Raw genomic sequence first — 25047 nt, 5'->3', positions numbered from 1 at the left:
CCGTGGTTTGACAAAACAGACAGCGAACCGCAGGCGCCGCAGCACGCGCCACCGCACTTGACGACATCACCACACTCTCATATCTTCGCTTCGCTCCCCCGGTCCTCCTTCTTCAGCAGCGACCAGAGTGCAGCAACAGAGCTACTACAGTTCTGCAACGAGTGACTAGTTTGAGAGAGAGAGAGAGAGAGAGATGAACGCGGACTACGGCGCGCCCACGGAGCTCGCGGGGCCTCTGCAGCAGAGGAGAGCGCTGTACCAGCCTCGCCTCCCGCCCTGCCTCCAGGTGATCATCGATCATCCACCAACCCCGCCCCCTCATCGTTTTCTTGGATTTTGCTGCTAATTTGAGACTTAAAATGCTAGTTAATTACTTCCTGTAAGATGAATCTAACGGTAAAAGTTACTAGTAGTAGTAGTAACACGGTTGATGATCACATGCTCTGTTTCCTCTGTTATTTGTCCCCCAAACCTGTTGTGCTAGGGGCGAAGAAAGAACCGATGCTCGCCGAATTTAATCCGTTATTAACTGTCCCAGGGAGCAACGGTGAGAGTGGAGTACGGCGACGCGACCACCACCATCGACCCCATCGGCGCCGACGCCGTCGCCCAGGCCTTCCCGCACACCTACGGCCAGCGGCTCGTTACTTTCCTCGCGCCGGACGCCGAAGTTGTAGAGGAGCGCCAGCCGATCAGGTCCGTCCGTCAAACTCGACGGCAAGCTCGTGGCCCCCCTTTGGTCCATGGGAATCTGCAGCGTTGATACTACGACTGGTCATACTGTTCTGAGACGGTGATGCAAGGCTGATTGCGTTTTTTTGCAGAGTGGGCGTGGTGTTCTCCGGGAGGCAGTCGCCTGGAGGCCACAACGTCGTCTGGGGCCTCCACGATGCTCTCAAGGCTCACAATCCCCAGAGTACCCTCTATGGATTCATCGGTAATCTGATTTTCTGACATGATCTTATTTGACAAAATAACTGAAGGACTTTTTTTGTTTTGCTGTTTACTTACAGTGGTTTGTGCTTGCGTACAGGTGGGACTGAGGGGCTTTTTTCGAACAAGACACTGGAGATCACGAACGATGTTCTTGCGTCATACAAGAACCAGGGTTGGCTGGCATTTTTATTCCTTTTCATCCTTGACATGTTTCTGTCTATGGATGACGACTGACAAATCTTTGCCTGTTTCTGCGCCAAGGTGGTTTTGATTTGCTGGGCAGGAGTATCGATCAGATCCGAACGAGCAAGCAAGTGACCGCTGCTATGGCCACGTGCCGCAGTCTGAACTTGGATGGCCTGGTCATTGTTGGAGGTACTAATACTACGAGAAACCGAGACAATTAATTAGTTGAACTAGCTACGTGGTTCTGTTAACTTTGCTCCTACTCTTTATTACCAGGAGTGACTTCCAATTCAGATGCTGCACAGCTTGCAGAGACCCTTGTCCAGAACAACTGTAAGACCAAGGTATGGAAGCTGCAACATAAGATGGTCATATTGTTCAAGGGCACCAAAAGTCTCTCAGGAGCTAATGTCTTTACTGAACAGGTCGTTGGCGTGCCTGTTTCACTCAATGGCGATCTCAAAAACCAGTTTGTTGAGACAACCGTTGGATTTGATACGGTGTGCAAGGTAAACCATCGGCGGCTGCAAGCAACTCTGCGGACACTTAGAAAGGAGGCATCAGATACAGTTTACCACTATTAGTTCGTCACTCCTCTCATTATGTACTGAATTCCTTTTCAGGTAAATTCTCAGCTCATAAGCAACGTTTGCCTCGATGCAATCTCAGCTGGAAAGGTAACTGTAATATCATCCATTTCGATTCTAAATTAAATAACTATACTTATCAATCGTATGGCACTTGACTGATATGCCTTTTCCTAACAGTACTACTATTTTGTTCGTTTGATGGGTCGAAAAGCATCTCATGTTGCCTTCGAATGTGCACTCCAATCACACCCAAATATGGTATGGATCATCTAACTTGTAGGCCAAACTTGACTAGGTATGAGAAGAGCAATCATCTAATTCTCTCAACTTCTCCATGCAGCTTATCATGGGAGAGGAGGTGGCATTGTCAAAACTCACACTGATGGAATGTATAAATAAGATATGTGACGGGGTACAAGCCAGAGCAGAGTTAGGTTTGTATAGTCCTTTGGTCGTTTCGTTCGTGAAATAAGTTGAAGAACGCTTTGTTGATAATTTTTTGGGTGTACATATATACATATGTTAACCACACAGGATATTTTTTCATACTGTGATAAACTGATGCCCGGTATCCTTTGTTCAGATAAATACCATGGTGTCCTCCTTATTCCAGAAGGACTGATAGAAAGCATTCCAGAAATGTATGCACTCATTCAGGTATAATGGTTCTGGCTACCTCATAAAATGGACAGCATGAATTCTTTTACCTTACTGGTTTCTGTTCAACCATTCCAGGAAATCAGTATCCTCCACAACAGTAATGTTCCTGTTCCAGAGATGTCATCAAAATTGTCTCCATGGGCAGCTGCATTGTTCCAGTTCTTGCCACCCTTCATCAGGAGAGAGGTGCTGCATTTCAACAAAATTTCATTGCTTAATATTTGTGACTTCAACTGATTAACATAAACTAAGATCCAAATACTTTTTATTTTTCACTCAGCTCCTCCTCCACCAAGAATCTGACAACTCTGCCCAGTTATCCCAGGTTTGTGAGCCAGGATGCTCTAAACTATAGCTGCCAGAACTTTTATCATGCAGTTATTGGCATCATAATGTCCTTTTTACAGATTGACACTGAGCAACTGTTAGCGCACTTGGTGGAGGCAGAAATGATAAAAAGAACAGTGAGTTTTCACTACTGCTGCTTTTTTATTGGTTTTAAATTTCTGGATCTGTTCCTGCTGATCGTTTAACTTGATTTTCAGAAAGAAGGGAGATACAAGGGAAAGAAGTTCAGTTCAGTCTGCCATTTCTTTGGATATCAGGCTCGAGGGTCCCTACCGTCAAACTTTGACTGTGACTATGCTTATGTAAGGATTGTAAATTGTATGCTATTTTTTTAATTACCTGATGACAATACTCCGAATATAAGTTGTAAAAATAAATAAATATTATCAACATTGAACAATGCAGGCCCTTGGCCACATCTCCCTACATATGATTGCAGCCGGTTTGACTGGCTACATGGCAACTGTGGCTAATCTCAAGGATCCTGTACACAAGTGGCGTTGTGCTGCTGCTCCACTGACGGTAAGATTTCATTTGTTTTCTTTTTATACCTTCAACCTTTTCTTTTAGACTTCAATAGAAGCATGGTCTTGACAAAAAAAAAATCCGTTGTTTTACTTTTCCGGACATACAGCTTGATCGAGCTATCTTTGTCCCCTAGCACTAACTGGTATTGTAATGACGAATTGCTTCGACAATACTCCTATTCTGCACTTCTATTATATTAGACTACTCCTTCCACTTCTATTTGATTTGTTTTGTTTAAGTATTATCTGAATGAAATACAGAAATATTAATACTACGTATATGCTTAAGTAGTCCTGACTGACTCAGTAATATATGGTGTTGCAATCACCAGGCAATGATGAGTGTCAAGAGGCATTTACGTGGCCCTGGAGCAATCCCTACAGGAAAGCCTGCCATTCATCCTTCCCCTATTGACCTGAAAGGGAAGGCATACGAGTAAGTCTATGTGTATCTTTCATTTTTCTTAAGGCTACAAAAGCAATGTCATGGAGCATAGAAGATTGTTCCTTACTTATTATTACACCAAAATAAGTAATGTGAACTCTTATTACCAAAACCATTATTTATATTGTTGGAAGAAACCTTTTTACTTCTTATAGCGAAACTGCTTAGTTTAAATATTGATAAGATTGTCACATTTAAGGTTATATCGATGATTTATGTGGTCAGGGATATAATTTAAATAAAGAAGGCGAGGAAAAATTATGCTTGATTAATCCCTAGTAACACTTGCCCTATGTTTATCTCCTCACGGTCTTATATATTATATACAAACTAAATTTTCTCATGTATGACTGATCAGGTTACTGAGAGGGAAAGCTTCGAGTTTTCTCCTCGATGACTTCTACAGGACTCCCGGAGGTATTCAATTTGCAGGACCTGGCTCAGATGCAAAGCCCATCACGCTGACCATTGAAGACCAGGACTACATGGGCGACATTGAGATGCTAAAACTATATCTTGACAAGGTTCATGACGGAAACCCTGTTGTTTGCTTGTCTCATGTTTCTAACAGTGCCAAGCCTATAAACGAATTTACTTTCAGGTGAGGACGATCGTGAAGCCTGGTTGCTCGAGGGATACCCTCAAAGCGGCGATAAGCTCAATGATCTCAGTGACGGACGTGCTGACAGTGATGTCCCACCCTCTCAATGCTGAACTGCCTCTCTACCATTTCAACTGAGCGTGAATAACTACATGATAGTTGTTGTGACTTGTGAGCCCACAGCCCAGTTTTGTTTCTACTACAGGAGGCTGGCTTCTTGAGCTATTCTGTTTTTCATTTCTGTTCCTTTTCTCAAGGACAGGCATAAATCGTATCAGTTTATGTTGATATGTTCAAAATTGAAATAATAGTAGTCGATCCTTGTATGAGACTGGAAGCAAACGATAAACTTGATCTAAATTAATGTGAACTTTCAATTTGTAGTAAACTGAACTTGCACTGGGCAAAGCTGGGTAACGAAGAAAAAATTTCTTGGAAGTGTGAGACATCTCCAGGAAGTTGTACAGATTTTTCCAACAACTAATTTTGCGTTAAGTTCACAAATTTCGATACTGCAGAAACTGAAAATTTTGCTTTAGTTTGAAATTTTTGAACCGGGCAATGATGATCAATGATGTACACTGCAACTTATCACCTCTTATTTCACTTTTTCAACATCCAGGTCTTAGCACAGGAAATATAACAAGTTACACTCCAAGGTGGGTTTTTCTTTTTTGCCTGAGAGAGCATTGACCAATTCGGTAGCTGAAGAAATCCAGCATGAACCAGATCAAAGTGCAGTACAAATTACATGATAGGACAAAACAAAGTCCAAGTAGATAGACTAGTGGGCAAAATAAGTTATACATACTGCACCGTTACTCTTAGCAGAAATTGCATAAGATACACATGCCAAAAAATATGGAAACCTTCTCGACTGTTGCACTATAATTAAGCCTTTTTCTGATTACTTCAGAGTAGTAGTAAAGAACTGGTAGATCCACCGACAACCCTGGTCTTCTCACCCCTACTCGACTCTGAATCCTGTACACAAATGGAAAGTCACGATAAGGGATTAGGTAAGGCTATGAAAGAGATTCACTTTACTAGGGGCACAAACTATCATTATATTTTGATATAGCTACTATCTTAATCTGATAATCTAACAAGATAACATCTCACTTAACTGCTCCCAAATGAGAATAGAGAACGTGTTATAAGCATTTTACAACAAGAGAAAGTGAATCAAACATTCATGACAGCCAGACCTCCAAAGAACAAAGAGAGGGATCACGAGAAAAATAATTTAAGGATATCACACAGCTGAACATGTAACTACATGTATATAATGTAAGAACTAAGGACATCACACTTCACAAAGCAGTTCATTAAGCCCATAACGGCAAGGAGCTGTTCATATGTAATGATCTTATAAAAATTCTTAATTATCGAAACTAACTATTCAACACCATGAGTCAAAATATTTTTATTACTGCAGACCCTTGAGTTCCTGTTCAGAGCTAAGCAACACACCAAGATCCTGCCACTACTCTGAAGTAATCAATCCAGACATTAGTGCTAGTGCCCACAAGACCAGAACGAATCAACAAGTCCACAAGGTTGTGTTTCCTTTATGCATCACATCAAAAAAATTGCCAGCAAAATGGATTATATTGATTTCCCCTTGTTCATCTCACCAGATGTGGTCCAGATATTTTATGCCTTCCTACAACCTGTTCCTTATGCATAATTTAGGAGTTTCTTCTTCATTCCTTCCTTTCTTTCCCACATATGAATGCTAATTTCGCAGTATAGAAAGCATAGAAAGTGTCATTAGTTAGCTTACGTATGTTAAATGTACAGAGGAACTTCAGAACTTTGCGAGTTGTCTTGTCCATCTCAGGAAACTTGACTTCAACTATCTTAAGGTGCTCTGATATTGCAGACGACCTCTCCACTGAACTGTAGCTTCCTATCATTTCAATGATATCTCCACTCTGCAGTAAGCAGAGATAAATCAATACTAACTTTAAGATGAAGCAATTATTATTTAAAATATTTATACCGTGTAGAAAAGTTGAAGAGTGAGCTTCTCTAGAACTGGCGAGTTCTTCAGAATGCAAGCTAGTGGATCCAAGTCAGGAGCCATGCACCAGTATTCATTGAGTAATAGAGTCTTTAACTTGCTGAATGTAGGGCACTGCTTCAAATCTCTTGTGAAAACAAACTGAAATAAATACAAAACAAATGAACAAGTAAACAGTCACTGCTGAGAATGTCCAGCGATATAGTAGATAGTGCAACACTGAAATGGTAATAGAAAGGAGTCAAAGACGAGTAACATACAATGTCGGATTCAGATATCAACTTCATATGTTTAGCATTTGAGATACCACCCAGAAGCACACATTCGTCGCTGCCATCTTTATAAGCAACACAATTCTGACATCCATTATCATCATCTCCACAGAAAGCACCAAGTTTGTCATAATTCAAACAGAAATCTTCACAGGAATTGCTAAGATCCACACGTGCGGTCTCTAGCAACACCATGTTGTCAAGAAAAGGGGTTCTACCTGAAAATTTATCTAGTTCCAGCGAGATGAGGCATGGAGTACATACACGGACCTGGCAATTCAGTTTGGACTGGCAATAAATGATGCTCAAGCACTTCAGGGAACAGGACGATATCTTATGAACATGGATCTCACAAAATTTCATTTTCAGATCCTTCAATGCCGGGCAGCAAGAGAAGTCAAGGGACTTCTTTTGTAGGCCTACACCATAAAGGTCTAATATGTTCAGATGCTTAGAGACAAGAGGCAGGCCGTCTAGGTAGAGATGTTCGTAGTGATTGATATGAAGGGTGAGCGCACGAACTCCCCATTGCACAGAACATCGAGTCCATAGGTTCACATAGGGCACGTCATCTTTCAAGAATTCGCTGAATTTGATCTCAACGGTGTCTAGGACCCTGCGCTCACGCAGGATGAGCAGATGGTCCAGGAACTTCCGCAGTTCCTGGACAGGCCCCTGTCTCAGAACGCCGACGATGCGCAGGCCTGTGGTGAACTTCCAGAGGTGGCGCCAGCGCCGAGCAAGCACACACGTCCGCACGGCCGACTGCACCGGGAGGAAGGAGAGGAGGTGGTGGAGGATATCGTCGGGGAGGGCGCCGATGCGGTCACCCGCTCTCACCGGCGGCGCACTCACGTTCTGTTCCCCTGGAGGCATTTCGCCGAACAGTCGTCGGGCGTCGGACTGGGAAGAAAGAAATGTCAGATGATACAAAAGTAGAGAGAGTGGGGCAGGAAAGTTTGATGCGTTGACCTCACCTGGCCGCCGGCGAGTTCACTTGTCACAGGAAACAGCAGAGAAGCAGAGGATGGACTCCCCGAGAGTAGCCGCCGCAGGATGGTTTGGGAATTGGGATCCCTCCCTGCGGCAACCCTGCCTCTGACCTAGGAGAGGACCAGGGCGGCGATAATCGCCGGACCGGCGGCGATCCGGACACCGAAGCAGCGGCGGCGACGGCAGCAGCCAGCCGGCCACTGACCTAGCTCGCCGCCGATTTTGGTCGGTCGGGACAGAGAGAGAAAGAAATCGCACAACTCACCCGATAACGGACAGAGATTTGGTCCATATGGACACTAGCGATCTCTTTATTAAAAAAAATAGATAAAATTGCACAAACCAGCAACTCTTGGGGTCATTGTTGCACAAACCAATGACTCAAATTTTTTGTTGCACAAACAAGTGAATCTAGGGGTAATTAGTTGCATGGAGCTCTAATTAACACATTATGCAATTAAACAACATGCTTGCAGAGAAGACTAAAACGGTTATTAGATGTATAGGCTCCAAACGAGTTTCCCCATGAGTTGTTTTCAGCCGCGTCCCCCAAACACATTTTTTGTCCGGCGCGGCCCGATACACCCGATACAGTGTCCGGCGCTCCGAGGCCGTCCCCGCTACACAGGGGACGCTTCGGGCACGTCGGACACAATGAAAAGCGAGGCAGGGAGTGACGGGGCCGATCGAAGCGTCTCAGCTTTACCTTAATGGTGACGGAGGGGCAGGCGAGACGTCTCATCGGTGATGCGCAGCCTCCACGCGTTGCCGGCGTTCGCACGCCACCACGCGTTCCCGCGCTTTCTTCCCGCTGTTTCTCGCATCTTCCCGTGCTTTCTTCCCGACGCCGATGTCTATAAAAGGCCCTCCCGGCTCAATGGCAGCCACCACAGCCACCGGTATCCCTTTCTCCGCCGCCGCCCAGGAAGAGCGGCGGCGGCGCGGGGTGGATATTTGGCGTTAAGGGCCGCGGCAACGGCGGGAGGCACTCGAGCAGTGGGTCCTGTTTGGGGGACGGGACTGGAGATGCTCTTAGAAACTAAAATCTGAATGATTTTGTATCACTAGTACAGATCCGGCAATTAGAGGAGGTGCGCCCGTGGTTGGGATTTTCATTGGACCACCTCCAAAAATCCGTTCCTCAGAGTGGGTGATATAATCGACCGCTTGCACACACACGGTTGGCTACATATACGGCTCGCCTTTACACCTCCGGGACGCTCGACTTACAGACGTCCCAAAGATAATGGAGTCGGTGTAAAAAAAAACTCACCGCTTCTAAGCGGCGGTGATGACCGAATAATCCATCTGGATCTGTTATATATGGGTCGTCTGAATGTCTACGGGCTATCCATGTTTTCACAGTTGTTGTCTGCAGCCATCGGACCATCTAAATATTATCACACCGCTCTGGTGAATAAGCCGGAGCGTCCGGTATTCGTCGTCGCCCTCCTTGCGATTCCCATTCCTTGGGAAAACAATCCAATTGGGTAACGTTGGGCGGAAATTCTAGTGCAACATACCATTATTTCCGGATTTCCGAATTTTTCGGACAGTAAAAACTAGCCATTGTATACTAAATCAAGACTCGAACCCGGTTTTTATTTGACGCCTCCTCCAAAGAATAAAATCTCTAGGTGGGCGCATTTTCTGACCGCCCCTCAATCGACCCAAGGGGAGGTTTTAGTTTCCACCACCTCTGAAAATTCTTTTATTACCGACAGGCTAACCGCCTCCAAAATTATTGGAGACAGGTTTTAATTTCGAGCACCTCCGAAAATATTTGATTGAAGGCGGTTAATTCCTTACTGGCACCTATTTAAAGAAAACCGCTCATGGGAAACTCGTTTGGAGCCTATCCATCTAATAACCGTTTTAATCCTCTCTGCAAGCATGTTGTTTAATTGCATAATTTGTTAATTAGAGCTCCATGCAATCCATGTTGTTTAATTGCATAATTTGTTAATTAGAGCTCCATGCAATCAATTACCCCTAGAGTCACTGGTTTGTGCAACAATGACCCCAAGAGTTGCTGGTTTGTGCAATTTTCTCAAAAAAATAGTATTAAAATTTTTCGATTTTTTCTGTAGGATGGAGCCAGTAATATATCTTACAAACCTACAAATTTTTAATTAGAAACAATGTGCAATTTCAAATCTCTAAGAAAAAGGCAGACTTTTTCATTTTTATGTAGCTTCGAATACAAAATATTTTAAAATGAGATTTTGAGTGTTAGTGGGATATATCATTATCTATTTTTAGAATTTTATTTCATAATTATTTAAAAAATTAAATATAATTTTTAAAATTTTCTAATATGGCGAGATTACTCGTGCTCGGAAGCCAAAATGACTTTCCGCCGGACAACTGGCCATCAGTTTTTTCTCCAATGACACAAGCCACCAATTTTTAGTGTAGTACGTTCACAAAGATATGTTCAAATGCAGATTTACTCGATTCTAATAAAATCCACCAGTCAATGATATCATTGCAAGATGCATGTCCAGTGTGGTGGCCCTAAGACCATGCACTACACCAAAAGCGATTCAAAGAGGTTAAAGAATCGATTCAACACATAGTAGGGAATCGGTTCATGACACTAGTGGAAAAGAGGCCTTTCGTCCCACCCTTTAGTCCCCGTTTTGAACCAAACCGGGACCAATAGGGGGTATTGGTCCCGGTTCATCATGAAAACTCTTTAGTCCCGGTTCGTTTGGACCCTTTAGTCCCGGTTGGTAATACAAACCGGGACTAAAGGGTGGTCTATGGGGCAAAACCCTTTAGTCCCGGTTCGTATTACCAAAGGTCTACCCTTTAGTCCCGGTTCATGACACGAAGGGGGACTAAAGGGTTTTTGCCTCCCCATGCAGCTCCACCCCCCCCCCGCCGTGGATCGCCTTTTTTAACACTGTAAAATATAAAACAAAATGATAGAAAATTCAAAAAATAAAATCTTTTCAGATTCTTGTATGTTATGCAACTTACTATTAGGGAAAATTAACAAATTTGAATTTTTACTTTTTTGCAAAAAAGTTTTGAAAAATGGTAAAACCGCAATAACTTTTGCATACGACGTCGAAAAAAACGTATAATATATCAAAAAAATCCTGGGAAAAAGTTACATCCGATTTCACCGGGGTTTACCCGGTTAGCCAATTTTTAGATTCTCAAAATTCCAAATGAAAATATGAAAGCAGGAAGATTTTAGTTTTTGCCAGAAATTCGGAATTTTATTTTAAATTTTTTTTTAAAATAATAATTACATCATGCATAAAGATTACTATTACTTAACCATAAAGTTAGCCAATTTTTTAGATTTTCAAATTTTCAAGTTTGGCAAAAAAATATTAAAAAATCATAAATTAAAAAAAAATTATAATACAGATTTAAAAAATTATAATTATAATACCATTACCACAACATGTACGTTATTAGTTTTATTTATTAAAATAATTATTTGGAATTCGAATAATAAATAAGTGTGACATCGACCAACATGTTAATAGGATTGATATGACACTAGTATCACAACATGCGCGCGAAGCACTTGGAAGCGGGATGGGAAAGGAACTTGGAAGTTAAGCGTGCTAGTGCTGGAGTAGTGGGAGGATGGGTGACCGAGCGGGAAGTTGGACCACGAGTAAGTAATTTGACTAGAGATTAAGGGTAGTTAGAGATTAAGTGGAGTTAGAAACTAAACTAGTTAAATAACTGAAATACTAGAAATTCTGAAAAAATAGGAAAAAAAAGAGGAGCGAAAAATAATTGGGAACCAAATAGATAAAAAAATTAACGAAATAATCTTTAGTCCCGGTTCGTGTTACAAACCGGGACTAAAGGGTTTTTCCTCGACGCGCGCCAGCAGCCCACGTGGCGGGACCTTTAGTCCCGGTTTGTTTTACAACCGGGACTAAAGGGGGGACCTTTAGTCCCGCCTAATTGGTCCCGGTTTGGAAACCGGGACTAAAGGCCCAAATGAACCGGGCCTATAGCCCCGTTTTCCACTAGTGTGAACTCTAACAACAAAAGGGAACCAACTTTATTGTGCGCTTCTTTGCGTGTATGCATGGGGCCTTTGACAGAAATGTGAGAGAGAAAGGCTGGAACAAATACAAAATAGCATGCATGTGTGTAACCAACGAACGATTCAATACATAGTAGCAAAACACTAGCGATTCCAAAATCCGACACATTTCCATTTGAACCGGTTATACGTAGTACATGGTCTAACAACCCTTCTCTGAGACTCTGAGTGTAACTTTTCTTGTCTTGGTTAAGTTGCACTTCATTATAGAAATTGTATCAAACAAAGATAAGAAACCAATACACAGTTCTATAATCTTATATTTTGTTTTATTTTTTCTATACATATATCACAAAAGATACCAAACGTTGTGTTGCCAGCTACGGACAAACCAACAAACAATCTTTGCAAAAGTTGAGGACAAACACCTCTTACAGTTTCGAATTATTTCTGTACTTACATCAGAAATGTCATGGTACCGAGGGTATGTGTGTGTACACTCCCTAGAAACAATCTTCCAAGTCGTATAAAATCATTTCTGGCTTATTTTCTCGTAAACATTGAATTTCGTGCACTTGTCGGTTTTCAAATTTTTGGTTTGAATATTTTCGGTCAAAGTCAACTCCCTTGGTAAAAAAGGTCAACAAAACATTGACTTTGACCAAAAAGTTCAAAGTGGAAATTTGAAAACCTATGGGTGCATAAAATTCTGTGTTCTACTTGGAAACATACTAAAATGGGTCTATACGGCTTAGAATATCGTTCTATACCGGGGTGTACATGTGCCATGTGAACATCAAATTTAGTCTCTTATTTACATTAGATGAAATGGCGCAATAACATTCTAGAAACCTTACCCAGATATTTATTATGCAATACACTTCCAATCTACCTTCAAGGACATTAAAGATTCTACGGTGATGGTGAATGCATACATATACACCATAATTCATGTAATCACTACTATTACTCTATGGCTATTTTCTTCTATTTTATTTTTCTGAGATCTAAAGGACTAGGTTTAATGAAGTGTGTTTTAAGATAAAATGTCTAGAAGGTGAAATAAGTTAATATGAGGTATTCCCGCTGATCCATAATAAATATCTGGGCTTTAGTTCAATTTGGTACAAATTTGAACTAAAGCCTTCACACTTATTATGGATCTGAGGGAGTATACTGTAACCAAGTTTTAAATTTATTATAATTATGATGCTATATGCTAGAATTGTATAACAAAGAACATTAGGTTGTACAATGCTAAATGTAATAAGCAAAGTAATGTAGTATCAAATAAAAAAGTTTAGTACAATAAATAACCATTCATTGTGCCACGTGGAGAATTAATGGGCCGATTCCAGATGGATCTTGAAAAACTATCTATTAAGTCATGTCCAATATCGGTCATCCATTAATGGAACTCGATACACCAATCACCGATTATGGTGACTACATAATGCCTAAATCAATTATCAAATTCTCACGCGATGTTGCCATCAATTGCTAGCCACCCTCCCTAAATGCATAAATCGTGGCTTCTTTCTGGATAAACACTAGGGTGGGTCATACAATGCGTCTAACATGTGCCTTCCAACATGATACTCGAGTCACTCCAGCCTATGGAGAGGTTGTAGTAGGTTAAAATGAAGTCAAACACAAGGCGTCAGTCTTGGTTATATTTTTTCAGGGAATATGTTATCTTCACAATCTAGGCGTTTGTTGCATGCACCATAAAATCCCAACATGTAAGATGTTCTCGTGTGTGTATGACATTGTTGTGTTGCTCCTAGTATTACCCAACCAAAATAAGGAACAAAATACACCATTGGTCCTTAAATTCCAACACAATGAGCAAAATACGCCATTGGTCCACGAAATTTAGGAACACAGTCTTAGCACCATAAACTTGTTTAAGTGAAAAATCACGTGTAAGTGAAAGGGAGTGGTCAAAAAATGGCAAAGCATGCATTTCTTGAATTTTTGGAGTACAATGTTCATTCCATTCAAATTTATAGATAACAATGTATTTTGCTGCAAAATCATCCAAAGTTATCGCAACATTCAAACATGTACATGCTAGAAGCAATTTTGAGCATGAGTAGGCAACAATCCCAATTATTCCAATAATATGTACCAACTTCTAATATTTTTATGAAGGACTAAGCTATTAATGGTTGAAAAAATGCACAAGTTCTTGTTTTCTCCGCTAATATGCATGAACTTTATTGGAACTGGACGAATCACTATGAAATTTCAAGGTGCGGTGGATTTCGGAGTTGATTCAAGATATGTCTCCACATGATTAGTTCTTAGACTTCGTATATTTTGACCCCTTAAGGTGGAGATAAAGTCAACGCATGAAGGTTGTTCCTCATGTCTGTAGCTTTTTAATTCATATTTAAGCGTCTAAATGACAGTAGTATGCTTCTTGGTCATCTAAATCTTTATCTACCAAAACTTTCCATTATGGGAGTCTGAAAGTGGTGGTGACGGAATTGACTCTACCCCTCTTTTTGTACTTGATGTATATGTTGGAGATATGCCCAAGAGGCAATAATAAAGTGGTTATTATATATCTTTGTGTTTATGATAAATGTTTGCATACCATGCTATAATTGTATTAACCGAAATATTGATACATATTTGTTATGTAAACAATAAGGAGTCCCTAGTAAGCCTCTTGTATAACTAGCTTGTTGATTAATGGATGATCATGGTTTCGTGACCATGAACATTGGATGTTATTAATAACAAGGTTATGTCTTTGATGAATGATATAATGGACACACACCCAAATAAGCGTAACATAAGATCACGTCATTAAGTTCAATTTGCTATAAGCTTCCGATACATAGTTATCTAGTCCTTCGACCATGAGATCATGTAAATCACTTATACCGGAAGGGTACTTTGATTACATCAAACGCCACTACGTAAATGGGTGGTTATAAAGATGGGATTAAGTATTCCGAAAGTGTGAGTTGAGGCATATGGATCAAGAGAGGGATTTGTCCATCTCGATGACGGATAGATATACTCTGGACCCTCTCGATGGAATGTCGTCTGATTAGCTTGCAAGCATGTGACTGGTTCACAAGAGATGATATGCCACGGTACAAGTAAAGAGTACTTGTCGGTGACGAGGTTGAACAAGGTATCGTGATACCGATGATCGAACCTCGGACAAGTAGAGTATCGCGTGACAAAGGGAATCGGTATCGTATGTAAATGGTTCAATCGATCACTAAGTTATCGTTGAATATGTGGGAGCCATTATGGATCTCCAGATCCCGCTATTGGTTATTGGTCGGAGAGAAGTCTCAACCATGTCTGCATAGTTCACGAACCGTAGGGTGACACACTTAAGGTTTGATGTCGTTTTAAGTAGATATGGGATATGGAATGGAGTTTGAATTTTTTTTGGAGTCTCGGATGGGATCCAGGACATCACGAGGAGTTCCGGAATGGTCCGGAGAATAAGATTCATATATAGGAAGTCACTTTCCAAATTTGGAAATGATCCGGTGCATTTATGGAAGGCGCTAGAATGTTCTAGAACCTTCCGGAAGAAATCACTATGGAAGGTGGAGTCCCGGTTGGACTCCACCAACCCTAACTTGCCAACCAAGTAGGAGGGTGGAGTCCATGGTGGACTCCACCTCCTTGGCCGGCCAAGTAAGAAGGAAAGGGGGAGTCCCACTCCCCCTAGGTTTGGCCCTTTGGAAGGTTTGGGAGTTGGACTCTTATTCGGATTCTAGGGCTAACCCTTGGGGTTCCACCTATATAATGAGGAAGAGAGGGAGGGGGCCGGCCACCACATTGGCCGCACCACCAAGAGGCACCAAGGCCGGTGCCCTAGCTGCCCCCTCTCCCCAAACCCTAGCCGCCCCCTCCTCATACTACTCCCATAGCGCTTAGGCGAAGCCCTACCGGAGTTCTCCATCACCACCGCCACCACGCCGTCGTGCTGTCGGGATTCCGAGGAGGATCTACTACTTCCGCTGCCCGCTGGAACGGGGAGAAGGACGTCATCATCAACACCGAACGTGTGACCGAGTACGGAGGTGTTGCCCGACTGTGGCACCGTCAAGATCTTCTACGCGCTTTTGAAAGCGGCAAGTGATCATCTTCTGCAACAACGAGATCTAATCTCGTAGGCTTTGAAAATCTTCGAGGGTTAGTCTCATGATCTTCTCGTTGCTACCATCTTCTAGTTTGGATCTTGGCTTGTTGTTCGTTCTTGCGGTAGGAATTTTTTTGTTTTCTATGCTACGAATCTCATCAGTATATACGTAATTTGATCCTATGGACGAATGAGGAGATAAATAAGGCTTTGGAAGGCTCTGGAGATGGCTAGTGGCCCTTAGGTCAAAGGTTTATTGATCATGTTACACATATTTTGGTCATATATTTTATATTTGGTCGTCTGAAGTATCAAAACCGGTCTAAGACCGTCAGCGTTTCTTGGATGGTTTTACAGGTTTGAGGTCTTCTATGCCGAAATTGAATTTTTGTCTTGAACTTAAACTCAAATGTCATAGAGTATTTTAGCATGAATAAAATGAAAACACATGGAAAAAAACTCTACAACAACGAGGAGTACACAACATAGTTTTGCGGACACATATAACAATCAGAGCACTTCGATAAATGAAAGTTGAGATTTCTTCGATATCTAGTACTTACACTATTCAGATTGTTGATGGAAAACATGTACACTAGCTGAACAGGTCCTCCATTCATATCTTGTACACCATCCTCCAATAACAAGTCAAGCACGAGGAAAAAGGCAATGCAGCAAGGGTACATGTGAGTGGAGTTAACGTGGTGGAGTTGCCATCAAGTGACTCAAATAGGTGGTCCAATGTGCAATTTAAGCCGTGCAAGATTTGAACACATGTTGGGGGTATAGTACAGTCCTAGCATTGAACGAGTGTAATCATCAGAAAAGTGGGGAAGTACATTTTAAAGAAAAAAACTTGAGTAAATTTAGACCATTTCATAGAAATGTTGTTATAAAGTAAGTTCCTACAACTACAAGGTGACATACTAGTTACTCCCTCTGGCCCAAATTAATTGATGTGCGCCAATTAATTTGTGGTAGGAGGAGTACAACATTTTTTTTCTGACCCCAACAAAGTCGTATTACGAGAGATTTTCATTCAATCGCCATTGCAACAAAATGGCAAGGAGAAGCCCGACGTTCATGGCGAGGAGAAGCAAACAAAAACACGGTGTATATAATCAGCATGATAGTTACAACACCAGCCGGCCCGCATCAGCAGATACGAGGGAGGGGAGAAGGGGGGAGAGAAAAGCAGCAACTTCTACTACAAAAGAAACCAACAATCCATGGATGCACGCACGCACGCGCGCAACTCGAGCGCAAGGTCAGACGCGTGCGCGCGGCAACTGAGATCCTTCCACTCTATCCTGCCCTTTCCACTGACATCCTCGAGAGCTTCACGAGAATGATATCATGGCAGTGCAAAAAGGAGCACCAACCCTCGTCTTATGTGGCTGCCTCCATCATGAGCTGAGCTCGTCCATCCATGCTCATCCCACATTGCCATGGCCCATCATGCATGTGAGCTGGACCGATCGATCGATCGCTACCTAGCTAAGCTAGCTCCTCGACCCGCGCACCCCGAGCTTCTTCACCTCCACCTTGAGCGACTTGAGGTACCTCACGGCCTCGTCCAGCACGGCCGGCGTGTCCATCCGGTCGCCGCCGGGGATGATCCCCTTCAGCGTCTTCATCATCTTCTTCATCCGGTCCTTCTTCCTCTCGCCGCCGCCTCCGCCGTTGCCGGTGGCGTTGTTGCCGGTCGGGCTGACGCTCACCACGTACCCGGAGGAGCACGTGGAGTCCGGCGAGCCCCCGCCGCGGCACCCGGGCGTGCGGCCCGTGCTCAGCACGTCGTCCTCCTCCTCGCCGTCCCCGGAGCTCATCAGCGCGTCGATCTCGTCCGTGTCCTCCTTCTGCCGGATCGAGCACTCGCCGCCGCCGTCGTCGCCGCCGCCGTAGTAGGTGCTCTTGCCGACGTAGTTCTGGTCGTAGCCGCCGTTGTTGTTGTTGCAGTGCTGGTCGTAGCCGCCCGAGGAGCCGAAGTTGTTGGCCAGCGACGGGTGGTACATGACCCTGCTCCGGTCGTAGGTCTGGTCGAAGATGACGTAGTTCTTGGGGCAGGTGTCCGACGGCTGAAACTCGAGCCCGGTGAGCGGTGCCGGGAAATCGTGCTGCCTCCGACCGGCGAGCGGGTCCTCATAGGCAGCCGGAGCCGGCGGTGCCGCCGCGGGGTACCGGTGATCGTTGGGGTAGTACGCTCCACCATTGCCGTACGCGGCCATGTCATAGCCGTTGCCGTAGCCACCACCGTAGCCGTAGCCATAGCCTCCGTAGCCACCATAACCGTAGCCTGGGTCTCCCTGCATCGCTTAGCTCTTCTTGCTCTCGACTTGTATGGGTTTTTTGGCTGTGTTTTGTGGGGAAATCAAGAAAATTGGCGTTTACTTCTGACTGAAGAGAAAACGAAGAAGAATTCGAGGGTTTTTGGTTAACTGGAGCTGGAAATGTTCTGGTTCAATTCAAAATTGATTTGGTTAGTTTGCTACTTGGTTTTGAGGCTTTTTTGGATGTGGGATGCGTGGAGATTTCTGGGCGAATCTACGTCACTGGCTTGAGCAGCTGGCGGAAGTATTCAACCTGCAACCAATAGCACGAGTGCAACGATACATTAGTGAACATGTTGAATTCACAAGCAGACAATTAAACAGAGGACAAAAGAAAAAGTGCATCTGCATAAGTGATGCTGCCTGAAGGTGCTACATAAAGCGTCTTATGTTTCAACTCGCTCAAGAGTATGGTGAGAATTGTCGATGTTAGAATAGAACAGAGCACAGACGAGGAATGCCTGAAGCAATGTGAGAGAACAGAGCACAAATCTGTCCGGGCAGTGTGCGACAGTACACATAGAGCCTACTGCAGTCGTAAAATGTAATGCCAACTAGCCAGCCCACTCCATTATAGATACTGCAACGTGAGTATTAACAATTTGAAATAGTGGAGTTCCACAAAAAATTCGATAATAGTGGAGTTCCACAAAAAATTCGATAAAATTTGAAATAGTTGAGTTTCTACTATCGGCAGAATCAAGCAAAATGGAGAATGTTGAACATGATAGTGGCTATTTTTGTTACCGAAATAAAACAGAGCTACAGATAAGTGTACAATTACGCAAAATTACGCTTGCCAGGTCTACTAGTGATGTGACAAATGGCATTATAAATCGAACGAAATGTTTTAAGGCAGATATTGTGTTAAAAATCATAAGTACTATTTTCTCCTGTTACAGATTGTTGTTACTGAAGTTTGTGTATTTATTTGTTTGAACTATGCATGTATACTAGTACTCCGTAGTAGGATATTTCTGTATCATATCAAGCAAACGACAAGCAGATAGGCATGCTCCCCTGTGTGAGGCAAAGAATACATAAATCCGAGCGTTGTATGTCTTTTGACCAAATCGCAGAACAAGAAACAAAAGGACAGTAGCATAGCATGCACTTGAAAACACAGAGAGCAAAAAAGGCCATCTTTTTTCTTTTGTTGTTTGTTTTATTAACAACGACCCACAAGGCATTGTTTGTCAACACGGGTGCGTGCGCTGAAAAGGTGGGCCTGATCGCGCTTTCCTGTCTGCATGCAGCAGCATTTCGGGCCGGCACTTGCTTTCCTATCAACACTACACTAGCGGCGCACAGCAGCAATACGAACGAAAGTTGGTTATCTACAACTAACACGAAGATGTGATGATGATCACCACTCCCCCACTAGCAAGCAAAGCAAAGGGGTACTATCAAGCAGATTGATGATGCTTGTGAAATAAATACTGTAAAAGATATGAGAGAAATGAGTGTGAAGATGAGCAGTAGAGCTTACGAGTTGTTCTTGGGCGCGCGAGGGTGCGTCCTCGCCTGGCACAGCTGCGCTAATCTGTAGTAGTAGGCGACGGCGCTACTTGTCATAACGGTCTAGCCCCTCCGGTTGAACCCAGCGCGCATGCCAAGGCCGGTGGTTGATCGGCGATCGGGCGATCAGAGGATGCCGCCGGAGAGCGCCGGCAGCTGCGCCGTTGGCATCCTCCTCTGCTTCAGACAGAAAGAAACAGCGTTGTCAGGCAGGGCAGTGGTTGCGGGGAAGGAGGCGGCGCAATGGCGGATGATCTCTGAGACAGAGGAGGATGGAGGTGGATGACTGGAGGTAGGGGATGGATGGCGCTTGCCTTGGCGGGGCAGGGGGTTTTATACAAGGGAGGAACGGAGCAGGGTTGGATAGCGTTGGATGCCCGCTGGGATTGGCTGGTGTGTGTCTGTGGCTGTATGATTCTTTTTATTCCCTGCGTGCGCTCCTTTTGAGTAGATACAGAGAGGAAGGAGGGAAGGAGGAGGATGGCGAGCGGAGCGGAGCGGCGCAGCGCAGTGATGGAAACGAATGAATGAAGGGGAAGGAGGTCGAAATAAATGAGGTGGCGTGCGCACTCGATGGGTTCGTGCTGCTACTGGTGGGTGCGCGTGCCGCTTCCCACCGTGCCCCGCCCGAGCACAAGCACAAGCGGCCCTCCCTCGAACCACGCCTCGCCACCGGAGCTCAGCATGCATGACACGCGGGCCATGGCGGAACTGGTGGCCCGCATGTCCGCGTGGTATAGGGCGCGGCCATGATGTGCTCGGCCCCCGGTCAATGGAGGTGGGCATCGTGGCAGAGGCGCAATCCACCCATAGTCCCAAGCACGAAGCAAGCCGCACGCACGCGTCCACCATGAGTGCGCTGCCCCGGGAGCGCCGTCCGATCGACCATCGGGCGGCCGAGCGCCCGGGCCGTCCGATGCGCGTGCCCGCGGTGGCCATCGATGCCGCTCGCCCGCTGGCTGGCCGGCCGGCCTAGGGACGCTGCTGCTGCTGCTGCTGCGGTGGTAGGGTAGGCGCCGGACGGACGAGCAGACGGGCCCCACGCCGACGACGGGGATGGTAGTCATGGCGGCGCGCCACGGCGTACGCGGGGGAACAGGCATGATGGCGGAGGAGTACTGGCAGCGGGGCTTTGCCCCCGATGGACCACCGGACATGCGAGATTGCCCATCGAGATTGTACTTCACGTGCTGTCGCCTTGCAAACACTGCAACGGATTGCTCTCCCCCGCCCCCGCCCCTGCCTACTCTACCACCCTCTTGTTTCTTTGCTTCCATGCATGTCGTGACACGCTAGCTAGCAGCTAGCTAGCTCAAATCCATCCTGTCTCAGGTAGACTAATTCTCTTTCCCGCTAACGAAAAGTCATCCGTGTCTCTCTCAGGTGGACTAAATCTCTAGTGCAACACTTTTTTTTTTCCAGAACAAACTCTTATGCAGTTGCTTCAGTTTATCAGTTTGGCTCACTTTGCTCTCACATAAAAGGCACAATATTCTTCAGTTCGAGCGATGTTCTCATCGACAGCAAGCGGCTGTGCTGATTTCGTCAATCTCAAGACCCACCGAATTATTTTTTAGACTCGAAGGTGCTCATAAGAAGGTTGAGTGCTAGTGCTTTCATATGAATGAGTGACTGAGTCGGTACTGTGTTTCGCAAAAAAAAAAAAACGGTTTCATCAAATGACAAAAGGCGGATCAATGGCATGTCTCTGGGTCCCCCGTGCCAGCGACCTACAGCCTACTCACCCCGTCTCATCTTTTAATACAGATAATCACGTCCCCATCTCCCTAATTCCATCCACCACAGTCCACACGCAAACCCAAGCTGATCCCACAATGCCGACAATGACCAATAGCTGGTCGTGAAAGAAGGGCCGGCACAACCATGAGGTCGGCTCGCCTTGCGGGCGCCACCACCGTCGGAGCCGCGGGTGCACGATCGCATCTACGTCACCGTGGAGGTGGCCCGCATGTGCTGGGAGGCCAAGATCCCAGTGCCATACCCAAATGTTCAACTCCCGTGCCGGTGGCATTTGAACCGAGACAAGGTCCAGGTGTCGCATGTAACGTCCTCACCGTCGGCGTGCCGCTCCAAGACTTGCGGCATCACGCCCTGCTCTGACCTGAACTACAGGGTGACCCCACCTATGACCCCAACTCCCTAGGTGGTGATGTGGGCATTACCAATCGAGTACCCGACATTAGTCTGCCTCCTATGGCCTGATACGTCTCAAACGTATCTATAATTTCTTATGTTCCATGCTAGTTTTATGACAATACTCACATGTTTTATATACACTTTACATCATTTTGATGCATTTTCCGGTACTAACCTATTAACAAGATGCCGAAGCGCCGCTTCGTTTTCCGTTGTTTTTGGTTTCGGAAATCCTACACAGGAAATATTCTCGGAATTGGACGAAACAAAAGCCCACGGTCTTATTTTCCACGGAGCCTTCCAGAACACCGAAGAGGAGATGAAGAGGGGCCACGAGGCGGCCACACCATAGGGGGGCGCGGCCCCACCCCTGGCCGCGCCGCCATATGGGGTGGGCCCCTCGAGCGTCCCCCGACTCTGCCCCTTCGCCTATTTATTCCTTCCGTCGCGAAAACCCTAGTATCGAGAGCCACAATACGAGAAAAGTTACTGAGACGCCGCCGTCGTCAACCCTACCTCGGGGGGTTCTGAAGATCGCCTCCGGCACCCTGCCGGAGAGGGGAATCATCACCGGAGGGCTCTACATCACCATGCCCGCCTCCGGACTGATGCGTGAGTAATTCATCCTTGGACTATGGGTCCATAGCAGTAGCTAGATGGTTGTCTTCTCCTCTTGTGCTATCATGTTTAGATCTTGTGAGCTGCCTATCATGATCAAGATCATCTATTTGTAATGCTACATGTTGTGTTTGTTGGGATCCGATGAATATGGAATACTATGTCAAGTTGATTATTGATCTATCATATATGTGTTATTTATGATGTTGCATGCTCTCCGTTGCTAGTAGAGGCTCTGGCCAAGTTGATACTTGTGACTCCAAGAGGGAGTATTTATGCTCGATAGTGGGTTCATGCCTCCATTGAATGCGGGACGATGTGACGTAAAGTTCTAAGGTTGTGGATATGCTTGTTGCCACTAGGGATAAAACATCAATGCTTTGTCTAAGGATATTTGTATTGTTTACATTACGCACAGTACTTAATGCAATTGTCTATTGTTTGCAACTTAATACTGGAAGGGGTGCGGATGCTAACCCGAAGGTGCACTTTTTAGGCATAGATGCATGCTGGATAGCGGTCTATGTTATTTGTCGTAATGCCCTAAGTAAATCTCATAGTATTCATCATGATATGTATGTGCATTGTTATGCCCTCTCTATTTGTCAATTGCCCAACTGTAATTTGTTCACCCAACATGCTATTTATCTTATTGGAGAGACACCACTAGTGAACTGTGGACCCCCATCTATTCTTTTACATCTGAAATACAATCTACTACAATCTCTGTTCTCTGTTGTTCTTCGCAAACAAACATCATTCTCCACACCATACGTTTAATCCTTTGTTTACAGCAAGCCGGTGAGATTGACAACCTCACTGTTAAGTTGGGGCAAAGTATTTTGATTGTGTTGTGCAGGTTCCACGTTAGCGCCGGAATCACTGGTGTTGCGCCGCACTACACTCCTTCACCAACAACCTTCACGTGGCCTTCATCTCCTACTGGTTCGATAAACCTTGGTTTCTTACTGAGGGAGAACTTGCTGCTGTACGCATCACACCTTCCTCTTGGGGTTCCCAACGGACGTGTGCTTCACGCGCCATCAAGCATATTTTTCTGGCGCCGTTGCCGGGGAGATCAAGACACGCTGCAAGGGGAGTCTCTCACACCCAATCTCTTTACTTTGTTTATTGTCTTGCTTTATTTTATTTTCTGTTTTGTTTGCTTTCTTCATATCAAAAACACAAAAAAAATAGTTACTTGCATTTACTTTATTTATCAGTTTACCTTTGTTTATTTCATCATGCTTCTCCCTAAGTTTACTTTGAAAGATATATCGGTAGGGCATGGGTCTATCATTGAAAGAGATAATATAGAAGAATTTTCCACACATGTTAGTACGGTTAAAGATTTTGAAGATAGATCCTTGGTGGAACTTGCTCCTAATTATGAAATTGCTACTGCCTCTTTAGTGCACATGTTGGAAGCTAGATTTGTTAATCTTAATCCTATAATGCAACATATGTTTCTTACACTCTGTGATATGGAAGAAGGAGAAAAGAAGGATTTTGTTTTAGAAACCCTTCTTAAAGAATTTGGTGATGTAGCTAGAGAAGCTAGGAAAGTCTTTATTCAACATAAGATGCTTGGCTTTTATACCAATTTTGCAAATACCCTTGAAAAGATGGAAAAAGATAGGCTATAATACACTAATGAAGCCAATTGTGAGGGGGAGATTAAAATACCAATATCTTATAAACTCATAGGAATGCATGAGGCACTAGAAAAGAATTTTGATTGGATTGTTCCTGAAAATTTGTTTGAGGAGGATAGTAAGCCTAAAAGTAATAAAAGAGGAGCTTCTGAAACTTACATAGATAAGATACAATGCATTGTTGAGAAAACCCCCAACTCCTCTGTTGATGCTTCTTCTCTTGATGTTACTTGATTTACACTTTCTGCGCCTAGCTGAAAGGCGTTAAAGAAAAACACTTCTTGGGAGATAACCCATGTTTTTATTTTGCTACTGTTTTGTTGTGTCTTGGAAGTTGTTACTACTGTAGCAACCTCTCCTTATCATGTTTATTTCTTTTTTGTGCCAAGTAAAGTCTTTGATAGAAAAGTTGATACTAGATTTGGATTTCTGCGCAGAAACAGATTTTTAGCTGTCACGAATTTGAGTTGATCTATCTGTAGGAAAGTTGTAAAATCCTGAAAAAATTCATGCGTGATCCTCAGATATGTACGCAACTTTCATTCAATTTGAGCTTTTCCATCTGAGCCTGTTAGGTGCCTCGAAATAATTCGTGTTTACGGACTGTTCTGTTTTGACAGATTCTGCCTTTTATTTCGCATTGCCTTTTTTACTGTGTTGAGTGGATTTATTTGTTCCATTAACTTTCAGTAGTCTTGGGTAATGTCCAGAAGTGCTGGGAATGATTGTGTCCTCGCTGAACATGTGAATTTTTGATTATGCACTAACCCTCTAATGAGATTGTTTTGAGTTTGGTGTGAAGGAAGTTTTCAAGGATCAAGAGAGGAGGATGATATAATATGATCAAGAAGAGTGAAAAGTCTAAGCTTGGGGATGCCCCGTGGTTCATCCCTGCATATTTCAAGAAGACTCAAGCATCTAAGCTTGGGGATGCCCAAGGCATGCCCTTCTTCATCAACAACTTATCAGGTCACCTCTAGTGAAACTATATTTTTATTCCGTCACATCTTATGTACTTTACTTGGAGCGTCTGTTTTTTTT

General features: G+C 44.1%; 3 protein-coding genes across 5 annotated transcripts; 1 reads left to right on the top strand and 2 right to left on the bottom strand.

The window, feature by feature from the left end:
* On the top strand, positions 1 to 4773 carry LOC124692268 (pyrophosphate--fructose 6-phosphate 1-phosphotransferase subunit alpha-like). The gene is made up of 19 exons (XM_047225597.1): positions 1 to 286; positions 539 to 696; positions 825 to 937; positions 1034 to 1108; positions 1198 to 1311; positions 1399 to 1466; positions 1548 to 1631; positions 1746 to 1799; positions 1890 to 1970; positions 2053 to 2146; positions 2296 to 2369; positions 2448 to 2558; positions 2653 to 2697; positions 2780 to 2836; positions 2918 to 3022; positions 3126 to 3242; positions 3580 to 3683; positions 4051 to 4216; positions 4294 to 4773. The coding sequence occupies exons 1-19, from the start codon at positions 194 to 196 to the stop codon at positions 4429 to 4431; spliced, it is 1851 nt and encodes a 616-aa protein (XP_047081553.1). The 5' UTR covers positions 1 to 193; the 3' UTR covers positions 4432 to 4773.
* Positions 4774 to 4931: 158 nt separating this feature from the next.
* Positions 4932 to 7818, bottom strand: LOC124683457 (F-box/FBD/LRR-repeat protein At5g56420-like). 3 transcript variants are annotated; one of them, XM_047217965.1, is made up of 6 exons: positions 7569 to 7818; positions 6810 to 7494; positions 6580 to 6656; positions 6299 to 6460; positions 6080 to 6230; positions 4932 to 5277 (listed from the first exon to the last, which is right to left on the bottom strand). In XM_047217965.1, the coding sequence occupies exons 2-6, from the start codon at positions 7465 to 7467 to the stop codon at positions 5261 to 5263; spliced, it is 1065 nt and encodes a 354-aa protein (XP_047073921.1). In that variant the 5' UTR covers positions 7468 to 7494; positions 7569 to 7818; the 3' UTR covers positions 4932 to 5260. The 3 variants fall into 3 exon arrangements, with proteins under 3 accessions (XP_047073921.1, XP_047073920.1, XP_047073919.1); XM_047217964.1 differs by having other exon boundaries at positions 6580 to 7494; positions 7564 to 7815; XM_047217963.1 differs by having other exon boundaries at positions 6580 to 7494; positions 7569 to 7813.
* Positions 7819 to 17172: 9354 nt separating this feature from the next.
* On the bottom strand, positions 17173 to 18040 carry LOC124683456 (transcription factor bHLH144-like). Its single transcript, XM_047217962.1, has one exon. The coding sequence runs from the start codon at positions 18038 to 18040 to the stop codon at positions 17231 to 17233; it is 810 nt and encodes a 269-aa protein (XP_047073918.1). The 3' UTR covers positions 17173 to 17230.
* Positions 18041 to 25047: the final 7007 nt, after the last annotated feature.

Source organism: Lolium rigidum, chromosome 1, assembly GCF_022539505.1.
Source record: "Lolium rigidum isolate FL_2022 chromosome 1, APGP_CSIRO_Lrig_0.1, whole genome shotgun sequence".
In the NCBI taxonomy this organism is placed as follows: domain Eukaryota; kingdom Viridiplantae; phylum Streptophyta; class Magnoliopsida; order Poales; family Poaceae; genus Lolium; species Lolium rigidum.
The sequence above is the reverse complement of the archived record's forward strand: the minus strand, read 5'-3'. Positions and strand labels throughout refer to the sequence as shown.